We start from the raw sequence: 15,780 nt of genomic DNA, 5'->3' as shown, positions 1-15,780 counted from the left end.
TATTCCCTTTTAATTATTAATGGAGCGGGCCACTGCTCCTAACTGCTTCTTAACAGACCGTGGAGTAAATGACTTAAGTGCACAGGAATGGCGCAGAGAATAAGGGTAAGAGACATATCTTCCTCCTAAGTACCTCCTGAGCAATAGGGGGCTGTCAGCAGGTTAGATTTGTCTAACCTGGTGATAGTTCATCTTTAATACTTTTAAATGTTAATTCTTTAAAACCTTCCATTAGATATGTATGCTTTTTAAGCTGTTCTGAAGAATTTCCCATACATAATAAGCTGCATTATATTATCATGTCCAGAGAAATGAGGCTATATATTCTTGATGCTGTTTACAGAGTAAAAGCTGTACTGAATTTTTACTGTGAGCAGCTCCGTAAAATCATTCCCAAAAGGAAACCTTTAAAAAACATTAACAGGTTTAAACACCAAATACAAAGCTTACACAGAACCATAATATGTGGTAGAATAAACGTTAATTCTGCAGAGGCCAAAAGTTTAACTTGTAGTGAAAAGAATATATGTTGCTAAACAGGCCTTTAATAAACTTTGTAAATAACTTAATAGCACCACCTTGTGGGCACTTTCCAACTGTACAGCAATGACTTTTCTGGATATAAACAATACACGTTCAGTAAAAAGATCAACAAGGGGGTAAATTTTCTTGTAAATGCCACAAACTAAATTAGCAGCACTTTTAAAATATTAAGACTAAAGCTAGAGATGAAGTTTAACCTGACTTTATGCAGCATGATACTGCACTGCTGCATTATATCACATCATAAGACAACAAAAGCCATTAAAAACCTACTTAAAGGAAACCTGTCACCTCCCGACCGCTACAGCCCCCTATACTCACCTGATTCCGCCGGGTCCCGCTTCTGGATCCGGTCGGATCACGGAGATATCAGCCGCTGCAGCCCGGCGCACGCGCTGAGAGATGAGTTCAACACTCAGAGAGAATGACGGAGCGCTGGACTCTCCGTCATTCTCTATGAGCGTTGGACTCATCTCTCAGCGCGCGCCGGGCTGCAGCGGCTGATATCTCCGTGACCCGACCGGATCCAGAAGCGGGACCCGGCGGGATCAGGTGAGTATAGGGGGCTGTAGCGGGGGGTCGGGAGCCTGTCACCCCGGCACGGGGGGGGGGGGGTGAGAGGTTCCCTTTAAAGAATAAAGGTAACACTTTGTGCCAAACTGTTGTAATGTGTTATGGATCAAACTAGCTTTGCTACATCTGTAAATATCTATATTGGCAGAAGGTTTATTTCCTGGCATTTCAGAAACTGCAAGCACTGAATAACAATTTATTTTATATCACATTAAGGCTATGTTCACATGATGGGATATTAGCATGAATTGACGGCTGCAAATAATCTTCACAATCATTATTTGTGGCCGTCATTATGAAAAAACAGCCATCTTTTGCTGCTAAATGGCGGCCTGTTCCCATAGGGGGGACGTAGCCCAAAGCTATGTTTACATAAAGTCTTTTTTAAGCAAAAAAAAAAACAAAAACCCATAACCTGTGTATCAGCAAAATTATCAATGTATATTTATTTGAATGAACAATATTTAGGTTAAATAGGCACTGTCATTACCAATAAATAATTAAAGGTAATATACTACATCTCTGCATTTTCCTTCATTTATTTTTTGCTTGTCTTTTGTATGAAATAAAATGCTATGAATGTTATTTATAACCTAGGCATACCCCACGGATAAGAATGATATGCAGTATCATAAGCAGCACAATGGGGCACTAATCAGACTGCTGGAGCAGCGATAAAAATCAAACCAAAAGCATACATAAAGCAAGAATTAACTATATATTTGCCAGGGATTTTTTAAAATATATATATATTATGACAGGTAAACTTTGAGAATACCCTTTTGAGAGTGAATAATATGTCAGAAAAAAAAAAAGTTACAATAAGGGTCCATTCACACATACAGATATCTGCATGTTTTTAAAAATATGATATAGCTCTTCTTCCAATAAAAGTTAAAATCACCCCTCCCCCTTTTTACCATTTTAGGCCCCATTCACACGTCCGTGTCAGTTTTTACTGTCAGGAAATCCTGATCAGGAGACCTCAAATGTCATCAGGATAGTATCAGGATTTCCTGACAGTAATCCGTTTTTACCATCAGGAAAAACCTTCAGGATTTCCTGATGAGATAATATGGTCTAGTATGCCAACATAAATCACAGGTACCCGTGTACCTGGATGGCCACAGGCTGCAGAACTACAACTCCCATCATGGCCTGTCAGCAAGGCATGATGGGAGTTGTACGTCTGCAACCTGGATGGCCACAGACTGCAGAACTACAACTCCCATCATGGCCTGTCAGCAAGGCATGATGGGAGTTGTACGTCTGCAACCTGGATGGCCACAGACTGCAGAACTACAACTCCCATCATGGCCTGTCAGCAAGCCATGATGGGAGTTGTACTTCTGCAACCTGGATGGCCACAGGCTGCAGAAGTACAAGTCCCATCATGACCTGTCAGCAAGATATGGTGGGAGTTGTAGTTCTGCAACCTGGATGGCCACAGGCTGCAGAACTACAACTCCCATCATGGCCTGCCAGCACAGCATGGTGGGAGTAGTAGTCCTAAGGGGTAATCTCACCTGTCCTGGATCCTGCTCTGTCGGGGCCGCGAGGTTGGGGTCCGGGTCAGAGTGCAGTGCTGAGGTCCGGGCGGGGGCGGCGGTCGGAGGTGCGGAGCATCCGGCGGGCGGCCCGGTGGTGAGTTCCCGGGGGGGAGAGGGTCAGATGCAAGAGAGCCGGTGCTCCAGTGGTGAGCGGCGCCGGCGGCGGCGGGGGGCGGCGGCGGCGGCGGGGGGGGGGGGGGACTAGCGGGTACTGGGGGTTAGGCGGCGGGGGGCGGGGATCTGCACCGCACTCTGGCCGGCCAGCCCTGTAGTGCCGGGCAGAGTGTGCGGTGCGGGGGGGGGGGGATGGGGGTGTGCGGGTGATCGACGGCGCCCGGGGCTGGCTCTCTACCAGTCCGGAATCACGGGCGCTTTCCTGATATACAGGCGCTCCCATAGACTTCTATGGGGGCGTCCGTGACGGATTTCCGGACGAAAATAGGACAGGATCTAAAAAATCCGGTCCTATTTTCCGGAACGGACACCCTTCCGGAAAAATCCGGAAGGGTGTCCGTGTCTAATGTTAGTCTATGAGTCCGGAAATCCGGACAGATTTTCCGGACGTGTGAAGGGGGCCTTATATATAAAACAAATAAAAAATTTATATATTATTTGTCCGATCTATTAACCTATAAGAATACTATTCCTGTATTTGTGAACAGCGTAAACGAAAAGAAAAAAGGAAAACCAGGATTGTGGAATTTTGTCAAATTTATAATTTATTTATATATATATATATATATATATATATATATATATATATATATATATATATATATATATATATATATGATACTAATAGAAACTAGAGATAATGGAGCAAAAAAATGACACATCAGCCCTGTAGATGATAAAATCAAAGCACTATTGCTCTTAGAAGGCAAGGAGGAAAAAGCAAAAACCAAAAAATGTAAAATAGCTCCATCATTAGGGCCAAAATCCAGGGGTTAAAATATGTTGAAAAAAAATAATGCAAAACTGTACAATATGTTTTATTTTGACAATCTGAATATGGAATTAAACTGAAAAACATATAATCATACTTAAGTATCATAACAAGTCATTTTTAACCACTTTGTTCCTTACAACGTGTTAAGGAAACTGATAAAAGTGAAAAGTATGGAATTTAATTATTTTTTTAACTATCTCCCACAACCAAAAGTTTTATTCCATTGTTCGTACAATTCTAAATCCTGCTGTGAAACACTGGGCCTCACTGTTTGGAAAGCGTTTTGAAAATCAATGTAAGCAATAGCCCTGACTTGATCAGGTGATATGGTTGAAATATCCATAGTTTGAAGGCTGCGAATTGGACCGAGGGCTGCTTCTCGACACAACTGAGTCATGTCTGCACCAGAAAACCCTTCAGCCTGTGAAACTATAGCCGCTATTTCTTTCTCAGACAGGCTGCAATTCTCTCGAGACATCAAGCTAACGACAATTTGCTTTCTAGCTGAGGCTTCAGGAAGAGGAATGTACAGTCTCTTAACAAGTCTCCTTCTAGCGGCCTCATCTATCTCTTGAGGTCTGTTAGTGGCACCAACCACAAGTATACGGTCTTCTGAGGAAGTTGTGGCACCATCTAGCTGCACTAAAAATTCAGTTTTAATTCTCCTTGAGGATTCATGCTCTCCATCACCACGCTGTGATAAAAGAGAATCTATCTCATCTATGAAGATTACAGCAGGCTGGTGGCACTTTGCTACTGTAAAGAGAGCACGAACCATCTTTTCACCTTCTCCGACCCATTTGGAAGTCAATGATGAAGCACTGATGCTAAAAAATGTAGCCCCTGACTGACATGCAATACACTTTCCAATCAGTGTTTTTCCCGTCCCTGGAGGTCCAAAGAGAAGAATGCCTTTTGGTGGTCCTCGAAGTCCCGTAAATATGTCTGGCCTCAGCATAGGCCACACCACTATTTCCTTTATGGTAGTTTTGGCAAACTCCAAACCAGCAATATCATCCCAAGTCAGCGGTGGGCCATGGTCCATAATCTCACTCATGATGAGTTCAATCATTTTTGGTTCTGTGTTTTTTAGACGCTCATCAGAAGGCAAACTTGACTCACTGTTGCTAGCTGTATAGGCTTTCCTATGAGCAGCACAGTTGTCGCCATCATCTTGCTTAGCAATTGGAGGAACAAACTTCCCATGCAGACCACGTGAGCGTGCAGCCCCCAGTGATTTTTTACCAGTACCATATGTCCCTGGACCAGTGTTCTGGGACTGGTTATTGTGTTTTTTTTGTTGTTCAACCCACAGTTGTTGTTTTGCAGTTTTAAAGCTACTTTCTTCAACTAGACCACACATGGCTGGATTTTGTTTGCTTGCCATTTGTTGCTGATATTCATCTTCATCTGCCATTGTATAAAAGGTCTTCCTTTTTCCTGCATTTCCAAAGGTCCCTGTGGAAAGTGTACTTTGAACAGGAGCAATATATATATTTGCTGAATTAGCTGCATCATTCTTTCCAAACATTGGAGTTGAGACCATCTGCTTTCTGGCATGTGGAGCGGCTGCTGGAATATTTGTTTCTGTACATGTCTTATCTGCTGCTGTTGGCTGTTTTGCATTTTGACATAAGTTACCGTTCTTCTTAGTAGTCTCTTCTAAGGAGTAACATTCAGTCCTTTTATGTTCTAAATTGCTTAAGTCTTTACTTTTAACCAATGAATTTCCAAAGGTGCTAACCCCCCAAAAATTATCAAAATTAAGTGATGCATCTGCAGAACTCATCTGGGATTGCAGGTCTGATCTAGCAGAGTCCAACATTTCCTGTACACAGTCTAATTTAAAAACATTACTGGTGGTCAAAGTTGACTTCCACTTGTCATTGTCATTGCGTGGACATCTGGCTAAAGACATAACGCTGTCCGCATAGTTATTTAGGCCATTCCCCTCCTTGTCACAATCCATAATGGCAGCATACCTCTCTGCATACTTCTTGAACAGGTGGGCTGCCGATGCCTGGGAGATCTCAGAGTTTGCCCATGCATACTGAATCTGAGAAATATGTGCACGATATAAATCAGCCTTCTGCACAGGGGAGCAGGTGGAAGAATTTAAAGCAAACCCATTTTTTTGCCATTCACTTATGTGAACAAAGCTGGGTTCTGGCGCCTGCATTATGTGGCCTAGAAATCAAAACAAAAGAATTTACATGAAAAAAAATATTACAAATTTCAAACATTTTGACATTTGCATAGGTTTGAGTAACTAAAAGCAAAACAAAACAAAAACGATCAATTAGCACATAGAAAAGGGAATCTGACACTGAAACACTATCATTAGGTCAATCCACATAATAAGCCATTGTGTGTATACTGATCTGATATCAAGCAATTTTCTGTTCTGTTTCAGTTCTCAACCAAGTGTTTAGTGCCCAGTCTTGCAGTCTTATGTAAAGCCGAGCTTTGTTGAAATCCCTGATCATTGTGTTAAAGGAGTACTCCGGCATGCAGCAATATACATCCATTCTAACGCTATTACAATGATACATATATTTGTAATAGCTTTGTGTTATTGTGGCAGATGCTATCCCCAGGTCTGGACCTGCTGTAGGTCCCACCAGAACTTCTTTCCTAGTATGGAAATTCAAGTACCTTTCTAATCACTGTCAGTCCTCAGTAGTCTCCGGCCCAGCCTGGGCAGACATCCTCCCCTTCCCTACCTGGTCTCCAGCCCAGCCCCATTTTGTGGCAATACGTCACCTAATTATTTAGGACGGGAAGCCTTTTCTTCTTTACCTTGTCTCCGGCCCAGCCCCATCTTGTGCCAATACGTCACTTAATTTTAGTCATTTAGATGCTGCGCATCATCAGTAATCCCACTCAGTAATCCCACTAGACTGAAGACAATACTCTACTTCCTGCAGGACATACAGCAGCTGATAAGTACTGGAAGACAAGATTTTATTAATAAAAGTAAATTACACACCTCTGGCACCAGTTTATTTGAAAGAAATTTTCTTTTACGGTAGCTTCACATGTACCGTACCACAGCAGATTTTTTGCTTCGGATCTGCAGCAGAATTGACTAAATGAATGAACACAGCATCAAATCTGCACCATCAAATCTGACAGTGCAGATTTAATGCTGTGTTCATTCATTTTGTCAGATATGCTGTGGATCCGCAGCAGAAAATCTGCTGCGATATGGTACGTGTGAAGCTACCCTTAAAGAAACATGTCACCATGAAAATACCTGATTTATCTGCATCATGTTATTAACCATAAGACTTAAAGAGGATGTTCCACCAGGTACATCCTCTTTAATCTGAACCCTTGGATCGAACGGCGCCGTCACGGGGAAGCCCATGCCGCGGTCCGCTTTTCGAATCGCGGCCCGGTTCCCGTGCACGGCGCCGTTCTATGCACTGGAACCGGACGGTGCTCAAGCACTGGAGGTAGGCCGGCCAGCCCCCAGTGGGAGGGAATTCCCTCCCCTGTATGACGTGGATCAGTTAGAATGAAGGGGGGGGGGGTCACTGTAGTGTCTATAAAATACAGGTAGAGTAGTAGCTATAGGTGGATGCAGGGAACTATTTACATTTTTGTGGCTTCTTGCGCTGTGAATATGTAACCGCATAGACCTTCACATTAGCAGGATCCGCAGTGGATTTCCTGCAAACTTGCAGCGTGAAATCCGCTGCAGATCTGGTACGTGTGAAACTACCCTTAAGGAGAGTTCACACTATGATACGGCCTTCCGTTGCACATACACATCAGCAACTTGGCAAAATAGGGGGCCGGTATACCCAAAGCCACGGGCCAATTTATTGCTCAAATGTAAACAGCTAGCAACTACGTTCAGGTTACATGCATGCATGCATGCATGCATGTTTTTACAGGGACACAATTTCCAAAACATAATCCAACACAGTCATTAGCTGACTACGCTCGGGCCATTAAAGGGAACCTGTCACCAAGTCAATGCTATGTAATCTATCACCATCATGTAATAGAGCAGCAAGAGCTGAGCAGATTTATTTATTATATAGATAGATAGATAGATAGATAGATAGATAGATAGATAGATAGATAGATAGATAACCAAAAATATAACTGCAGCACTCCAGTCTTGTGGTAAACAAACGGTGAAAATTTATTCCATAAAAAGAAAAACTTGGAACAGCAGTAGCGACGTTTCAGTCCTTCAATGTGGACCTTTTTCAAGCTCAGTGAAAATACACACACAGGTGAGTTATATAGCATACGTGATTTGAATAATTAGTGACGTAGATCACTAAAACATGTGAGGCATAATAAACATGAATTACGTGAACGGTGTTATAGAGTTACAGGAACAACATTTGTTCCAGAGAATATACAGTGCAAATGTGTAAAAAAGTTTACAAAAAGTTACAATGTTCAATAAATGAATCAAACAATACGGATCGGATCTGGTTCACCCACATAGTAGTATGACCTTTCTTCATGATGTTGGACCGCACGCTGCCGTGGAACGCACGGCCATATTATGGAAAGCATGCATAGAGGTATTGGCGTCCTAGGTTGCTGAGCAACCTAATCACATGGAAAGCATGTTTTGTGACGAATCTCGGACACAGTAATCAAGCAGGATGTATTAGGGATGTAACGCCGCTTGTATCGCTGAGAGTCCAACCTATTAACACAGTATCCCCGAGTTGTCACAACTCGGGGATACTGTGTTAATAGGTTGGACTCTCAGCGATACAAGCGGCGTTACATCCCTAATACATCCTGCTTGATTACTGTGTCCGAGATTCGTCACAAAACATGCTTTCCATGTGATTAGGTTGCTCAGCAACCTAGGACGCCAATACCTCTATGCATGCTTTCCATAATATGGCCGTGCGTTCCACGGCAGCGTGCGGTCCAACATCATGAAGAAAGGTCATACTACTATGTGGGTGAACCAGATCCGATCCGTATTGTTTGATTCATTTATTGAACATTGTAACTTTTTGTAAACTTTTTTACACATTTGCACTGTATATTCTCTGGAACAAATGTTGTTCCTGTAACTCTATAACACCGTTCACGTAATTCATGTTTATTATGCCTCACATGTTTTAGTGATCTACGTCACTAATTATTCAAATCACGTATGCTATATAACTCACCTGTGTGTGTATTTTCACTGAGCTTGAAAAAGGTCCACATTGAAGGACTGAAACGTCGCTACTGCTGTTCCAAGTTTTTCTTTTTATGGAATAAATTTTCACCGTTTGTTTACCACAAGACTGGAGTGCTGCAGTTATATTTTTGGTTGTCTACGTAAACACACCCGTGGGTCAGGGTGCAACCGCTGGCACCCAGCAATCACTTATCATTCGAGTGCCGCACCACTTTAAAGCATCTAGATAGATAGATAGATAGATAGATAGATAGATAGATAGATATAGATATCATTGTGGTATAAATCTCAATGTAACTTGTTGACTGAAATCTGATAGTTCTGTGTAAGGGTGCCTTTACACAGAGAGATTTATGTGACATTTTTGAAGCCAAAGCCAGAAACAGACTATAAACAGGGAGCAGTTCATAACAAAGACTGAGATTTCTCCTTTTTTCAAATACATTTCTGGTTTTGGTTTCAAAAATCTGTTTGATAAATCTGTCTGTGTAAAGGCACCCTTAACCTCTTAACACCTTAACGGCCGCGGGCAGTAAGGGAGTTCAGAGGGGGGCCGCGCTCTGAACCGCCACGGTCCCGGGTGCCACATGTAGCCCGGGACCGCGGCTATAAGCGGACACGGTCCGATCGCAGTGCCCGCTAATAAAGTAATCAGATGCAGCTGTAAAAGTTGACAGCTGCATCCGATTACTTGCTGCAGCCGATCCCTGGTGTCTAGTGGCGGAGATCACCCCTCTGGGACGTTATCCTGGAGGAGCGATCTCCGTGTCTTTTACCTGCCGGGGTCTCCGCCAAAATGGCGCTGATCCCGGCTCGGCACTTGGATGCTTTCGACAGCAGCAGCCGAAAGCAAATGAGTGCCGATCTCATTAATCTGTGCTGTATAAGTATACAGCAAAGATCTCAATTTAAGATCAGTGTGCTTAAACTAGAAGTCCCCCAGGGGGTTGCTAGTATAAGTGTAAAAAAAAAAAGAAGTGTCATTATTAATAAAAAGCCCCCTCCCCTAAATAAAAGTTTGAATCACTCCCCTTTTCCGATGTAATAAATAAAAGTAAAAAAATAAATAAAGTTTGCTATCGCCGCGTGCGTAATCATCCATACTATTACATTATCACATTCCTGATCTCGGTAAACGGCGTAAGCGCAAAAAAATCCCAAAGTGCTAAATTTCGCATTTTGGGTCGCATCAAATCCAGAAAAATTTTAATAAAAAGCGATCAAAAAGTCACATATGTGCAATCAAGGTACCTATAGAAAGAACACATCATGGCGCAAAAAATAACACCTCACACAGCCCCAGAGACCAAAGGATAAAAGCGCTATAAGCCTGGGAATAGAGCGATTTTAAGGAACATATATTTGTTAACAAGGGTTTGAATTTTTTTACAGGTCATCAGATAAAATAAAAGTTATACATGTTATATATCGTTGTAATCGTAACGACTTGAGGAACATATATAACAAATCAGTTTTACCCCAGGGCGAATGGCGTAAAAACAAATACCCCCCAAATAAACAAAATGCGTTTTATTTTTTCAATTTCACCATACGTTTATTTTTTTTCTGGTTTCACAGTGTACTGTATGAAAAAATTCAGCCTGTCATTGCAAAGTACAATTAGTGGCGCAAAAAGTAAGGGCTCATGTGGGTTTCTAGGTGGAAAAATGCAAGTGCTATGGCCTTTTAAGCACAAGGAGGGAAAAACAAAAACGCAAAAATTGAAATTGGCCGGTCCTTCAGGGGTTAAAGCGTAACTGTCATTTCAGGGTCATTTTTCTGAAAACATTAAATATCAACAGTACAAGCGATTTTAAGAAACTCTGTAATAGGTTTTATGTACTAAAAGAGTTTCCTTCTGTACTAAAAAAGCCTCCCAGCCTCCCAGCCTCCCCCCTCACATCAAATGAAGCAGGATTTCTGTCTCCATTATGTGGCTATGGAGAAGGGAGGGGCTGTTAGGAGTGACTGAGCACGGAGGATTTCTGCAAAGCACAACACCCTGCAATCTTCTCTCAGTAAGTTCATAGATAAGCACTGACCTTTCTGACACCTGAATTTAGCGTTTTAGGTGCCCAGAGAGTCTACAAACAGCTGACCTTCATGTCACCTCTTCCTGCTCCCTCATCTCCCTCAGCCCCTCCCCCCTTCATAGGCTTACAATGGAGAGGGCAGAAGCCGTCTTCACTGGCTTCTCTGTAATGAAGACGTGTTTGCCTGATAATGCACAGATAAGAAGTCAGGGGGGGAGGCTGGGAGATTGCTTCTTGAGTACAGAAGGAGGCTTTTTTGGCTGATGAAACCTATTACAGAGTTTCTTAAAATCGCTTATACTACTGATTTCTGCAATAAAAAAAACATGAAAGTCACGCTTTAACCCCTAGACGACCCAGGGCGTATAGTTACGCCATGTAAGTCTGTCCCCAGACGACCTAGGGCGTAACTGTACGCCCTGGGTGTTTCTCCCGCTATGAAGCGTGCTCCGGAGCGGAGCGCTCTCCATAGCAAATGGGGGACGGCTGCAATCAGTGTGACTGCGGGGATCCCGATCGGTAAAACGGGCCGCCGGAGGTCTCTCACCTGCCTCCGTGCAGTCCGATCGGCGATCTGCTACACTGAGCCTGCACAGGCAGGCTCAATGAGCAGATCGCCGATAACACTGATCAATGCTATGCCTATGGCATAGCATTCATCAGTGTAGAAATCAAACTAATCTATGTAAAAGTCCCCCAAAGGGACTTCAAATGTGTAAAAAAAAAAAAAAAAAAAGTTAAAAACACTAACACACTACCCCAAAACCCCTCCCCCAATAAAAGTTGAAATCACCCCCCTTTCCCATTATATAAATAAAACATATAAAAATAAACAAATAAACATATAATATACCGTAGCGTGCGTAATTGTCTGATCTATTAAAATATAACAAGCGTCATTGCGAACGGTAAACGGCGTAGACGAAAAGAGGGAAAAAAGTGCGCAGATTACCGATTTTATGTTACATTATATATAAAAAAAATTAATAAAAAGTGATCAAAACGTCCGATCTTCACAAATATGGTATTAATAAAAACTAGAGATCATGGCGGAAAAAATGACACCCCATACAGCCCCGTAGGTGAAAAAATAAAACCGTTATAAGCGTCACAATAGTCCCATTTTATTTATAATTAATTGGCAAAAAAAAGGATTTCATTTAAAAAAATATATATAACATTAGAGAATCTGTGTAACCTGCATATGGTTGTGTTCGGGCTGACCTATAGAGTAATAGTATCATGTCACTGTTACCATATAGTGCATTACGTAGACACAGGAACCCCCCAAACGTTACCATATTGCATTCTTTTTTGCGATTTCACCAATTTATATCTTCATAAATAATATATTTGGGATTCCATCATACATGTTATGGTAAAATGAATGACGCCATTACAAAGTACAACTATTCCTGTAAAAAACAAGACCTTACATGGCCTGTAGATAGAAAACTGAAAGTGCTGGAGCTCTTAGAAGGGGAGGAGGGAAAAACGGAAACACTAAGATCAAAATTTGCGCGGTCCACTGGGTCATTTTGGGCCTGGTCCTCAAAGGGTTAACGTATGCTAGCGATTCTGAGATTGTTTTTTCGTGACATATGGCACTTTATGTTAGTGGCAAAATTTGGTCAGTACTTTGCATTTTATGAACTTTGAAATTCTCTGCTTCTAAAAAAAGAAAGTCGTACAACATAAATTAGTTACTAAGTCACATTACCAATATGTCTTCTTTATTCTGGCATAATTTGGTAAACATATTTTACTTTTTTAGGGTGTTATGGGGCTTAGAAATTTATCAGCAAATTATCACATTTTCGTGAAACTGATTTTTTTAGGGACCAGTTCTTTTTTTAACCCTTTGAGGACCAGGCCCAAAATGACCCAGTGGACCGCGCAAATTTTGATCTTAGTGTTTCCGTTTTCCCCTCCCCCCCTTCTAAGAGCTCTAGCACTGTCAGTTTTCCATCTACAAGGCCATGTAAGTGCTTGTTTTTTACAGGAATAGTTGTACTTTGTAATGGCGTCATTCATTTTACCATAACATGTATGATGGAATCCCAAATATATTATTTATGAAGATATAAATAGGTGAAATCGCAAAAAAGAATGCAATATGGTAACGTTTGGGGGGTTCCTGTGTCTACGTAATACACTATATGGTAACAGCGACATGACACTATTATTCTATAGGTCAGTCCGAACACAACCATATGCAGGTTACACAGATTCTCTAATGTTATATATATTTTTTTTTATGAAATCCTTTTTTTTGCCAATTAAATATTAATAAAATGGGCCTATTGTGACGCTTATAACAGTTTTATTTTTTCACCTACGGGGCTGTATGTGGTGTCATTTTTTCCGCCATGATCTCTAGTTTTTATTAATACCATATTTGTGAAGATCGGACGTTTTGATCACTTTTTATTGATTTTTTTTAATATATAATGTAACATAAAATCGGTAATCCGCGCACTTTTTTCCCTCTTTTCGTGTACGCCGTTTACCGGTCACAATGACGCTTGTTATATTTTAATAGATCGGACAATTCCGCACGCTACGGTATATTATATGTTTATCTATTTATTCATTTTTATATGTTTTATTTATATAATGGGAAAGGGGGGTGATTTAGACTTTTATTGGGGGAGGGGTTTTGGGGTTGTGTGTTAGTGTTTTGAACTTTTTTTTTTTACACTTTTGAAGTCCCTTTGGGGGACTTGTACATACAATACTTAGATTTCTACACTGATGAATGCTATGCCATAGACATAGCATTGATCAGTGTTATCGGCGCTCTGCTCATTGAGCCTGCCTGTGCAGGCTCAGTGTAGCAGATCGCCGATCGGACCGCACGGAGGCAGGTGAGAGACCTCCGGCAGTCCGTTTCAACGATCGGGACCCCCGCAGTCACACAACGATCGGTAAGTGACAGGGGACTCCCCCTGTCACTTACACTTAAACGCCGCGGTCGCGCCGTGATCGCGGCGTTTAAGGGGTTAATGACACGCGGCAGCGCGATCGCTGCAGCGTGTCATTGCCGGTGAGGTCCCGGCTGCTGATTGCAGCCGGCCCCACCTGCTATGAAGCGCGCTCCGCTCCGGAGCGCGCTTCATAGCGGGAAAAACACCCAGGACGTAAGGTTACGTCATGGGTCGTCTGGGGACAGACTTCCATGACGTAACCCTACGTCCAGGGTCGTCTAAGGGTTAAAGCATCACTGAGCTATAAGAGCATAAAGTGAGACAGGTCAGATTTTGAAAAATTTGCCTGGTCATTAAGGCCCAAACTAGCTGCAGCACGAAGGGGTTAAGAAGAATCACATGACTGAAGAAAAAAAATATGCACGGGATGAAACGCTTATAGTAATTTTAATTTTTTTTTTTAAATTTAAAAAAATTGCTGGTAGCCATGTGATTCCAGGGTTTCTTTTGAATAACTTTGGGGGAAAAAAGCACCAATATACATACAGACATGATGCTCCCCTATAGAAGTCTATGGGGAGAAACAATGCCAACGTTTCTATGGAAATATTTCGACTGCAGGCCTTGATATGATTTAAAAAAAAAAACTGAAAAAACACCAGAGAAGAAAACGTCCTGTGGGTGCTGCGATTTATTTTTCCCCATTAACTTTCAGCTAACCTCACATTTACCATTTTTGGTGCTTTTTTGTGGTGGTGAGGGAAATGGTCTACTGCAACTTCAAGCTGTCAAAGTGTTTTTAGAATTTTTTTTTTTTTTATTTCTAACATGCATTTTTGGTGGTATTTTTTAATTCGTATAGAAAAATTAAGGAGATATACCAGATAAATATATGGCTGTGTTCTGGAAACTGTGCCATGAGCTAAAAAAAAAAAAAAAATTAAAAAAATGCACCAAAAAATAAAAAGGTCACAAACAAAAAAGTATTGTTTGTAGTTGATGTGATCTTATACTACTGGCTTCTGATTAAACATGGGCTACGCTGGTTACTGACCATAAGAAAACATTCTCTATCACAGTGGTCTTCAGCCCACAGCTCCCAGCAAGCCCAGACAGACAGCTGCAGGTCATGCAGGTCATGCAGGCAGGCGGGCGGGCCCCATGTGTGGACAGCCGCAGGAGGGCGCTCACCGCTGTCTGTACCTCCATAGGGGTGTAGCTGCGAAATTGCTCATGTCGTGGGCGGGGCAGACGACTCAGGGGCGGGGCTAGCATCTACGAGATATTATGACGCATGTAAACGTGAATAGGTCCACATATCATTGTCTAATACAGTAGTGATCCAAAACTTCACATTGAATAATGCTCACACGTGTGATCCTAATGTTTGGCGCCAGGACACAGCGTAAGTTACCACGTCGCCCCTTACCGCCTCACGTAAACTTCCTTTCCTGCAGCGGGTTTCATAAGTAAAATCATGTTTTCAGGACTTTATCATAAGCGCAAATCACCTCTGTATCCCACACGCTGTACTATCCCGGGCGGCCGCTTCTGCTAGCAGTCAGGAGTCCATCTCATGAGGTAGATGCTAGAATGGAGACATACTCAATCACGCTTCCTTAGCTCTTCCACCCACAGCCGAGTTGATGGGGGAAAATAGAAAAGTCACTTGGGTACAAAAAATGTCCGTTAGTGTAGTATGCCGGAAGACATTTTGCTGTAGACCGCGTCCTGATTGGTGGAGACCTCGCACTGATGAGCCGCCCTACAATTCCCGCGCTTTTTAAGAGCCTGTCATTAGGAAAGCGCGCAGAACAAGCAGAGAGTTTATAGCCGAGTATCGGGAGTGCATGGAGATTAAAGTGACCATACTGAGAGCAGGTAAATAATAAATAAAGTGAAACATGTATGACGTGGGTAGTTTATAAAAAAAAAAATATTAAAATGAAAATCTGCAACATACAACAGTAACAATTTTTCTGTTGTGTTTTGTGAAAAAAAAAAAAAATCTCAATGGAGAAATTAACTTAAA

General features: G+C 42.0%; 1 protein-coding gene and 1 long non-coding RNA gene across 4 annotated transcripts in view; one reads left to right on the top strand and one right to left on the bottom strand.

Moving 5' to 3' along the window:
• Nucleotides 1–3,498: 3,498 nt before the first annotated feature.
• On the bottom strand, nt 3,499–15,476 carry FIGNL1 (fidgetin like 1). 3 transcript variants are annotated; one of them, XM_069958522.1, is made up of 2 exons: nt 15,119–15,476; nt 3,499–5,802 (listed from the first exon to the last, which is right to left on the bottom strand). In XM_069958522.1, exon 2 carries the CDS (start codon nt 5,792–5,794, stop codon nt 3,809–3,811), a length of 1,986 nt encoding a protein of 661 aa, XP_069814623.1. In that variant the 5' UTR covers nt 5,795–5,802; nt 15,119–15,476; the 3' UTR covers nt 3,499–3,808. The 3 variants fall into 3 exon arrangements, with proteins under 3 accessions (XP_069814623.1, XP_069814622.1, XP_069814621.1); XM_069958521.1 differs by having other exon boundaries at nt 15,260–15,476; XM_069958520.1 differs by lacking the exon at nt 15,119–15,476 and adding an exon at nt 14,803–15,065.
• The window catches only part of LOC138783614 (uncharacterized), a 29,539-nt gene continuing 29,110 nt past the window's right edge, over nt 15,352–15,780 (top strand). Inside the window, exon 1 of the long non-coding RNA XR_011361723.1 lies at nt 15,352–15,629. This is a non-coding gene — a long non-coding RNA (uncharacterized lncRNA). The remainder of the gene's footprint in view (nt 15,630–15,780) is intronic.

The sequence above is a fragment of the Dendropsophus ebraccatus genome, chromosome 2 (genome assembly GCF_027789765.1).
Source record: "Dendropsophus ebraccatus isolate aDenEbr1 chromosome 2, aDenEbr1.pat, whole genome shotgun sequence".
Classification (NCBI taxonomy): Eukaryota; Metazoa; Chordata; class Amphibia; order Anura; family Hylidae; genus Dendropsophus; species Dendropsophus ebraccatus.
The sequence above is the reverse complement of the archived record's forward strand: the minus strand, read 5'-3'. Positions and strand labels throughout refer to the sequence as shown.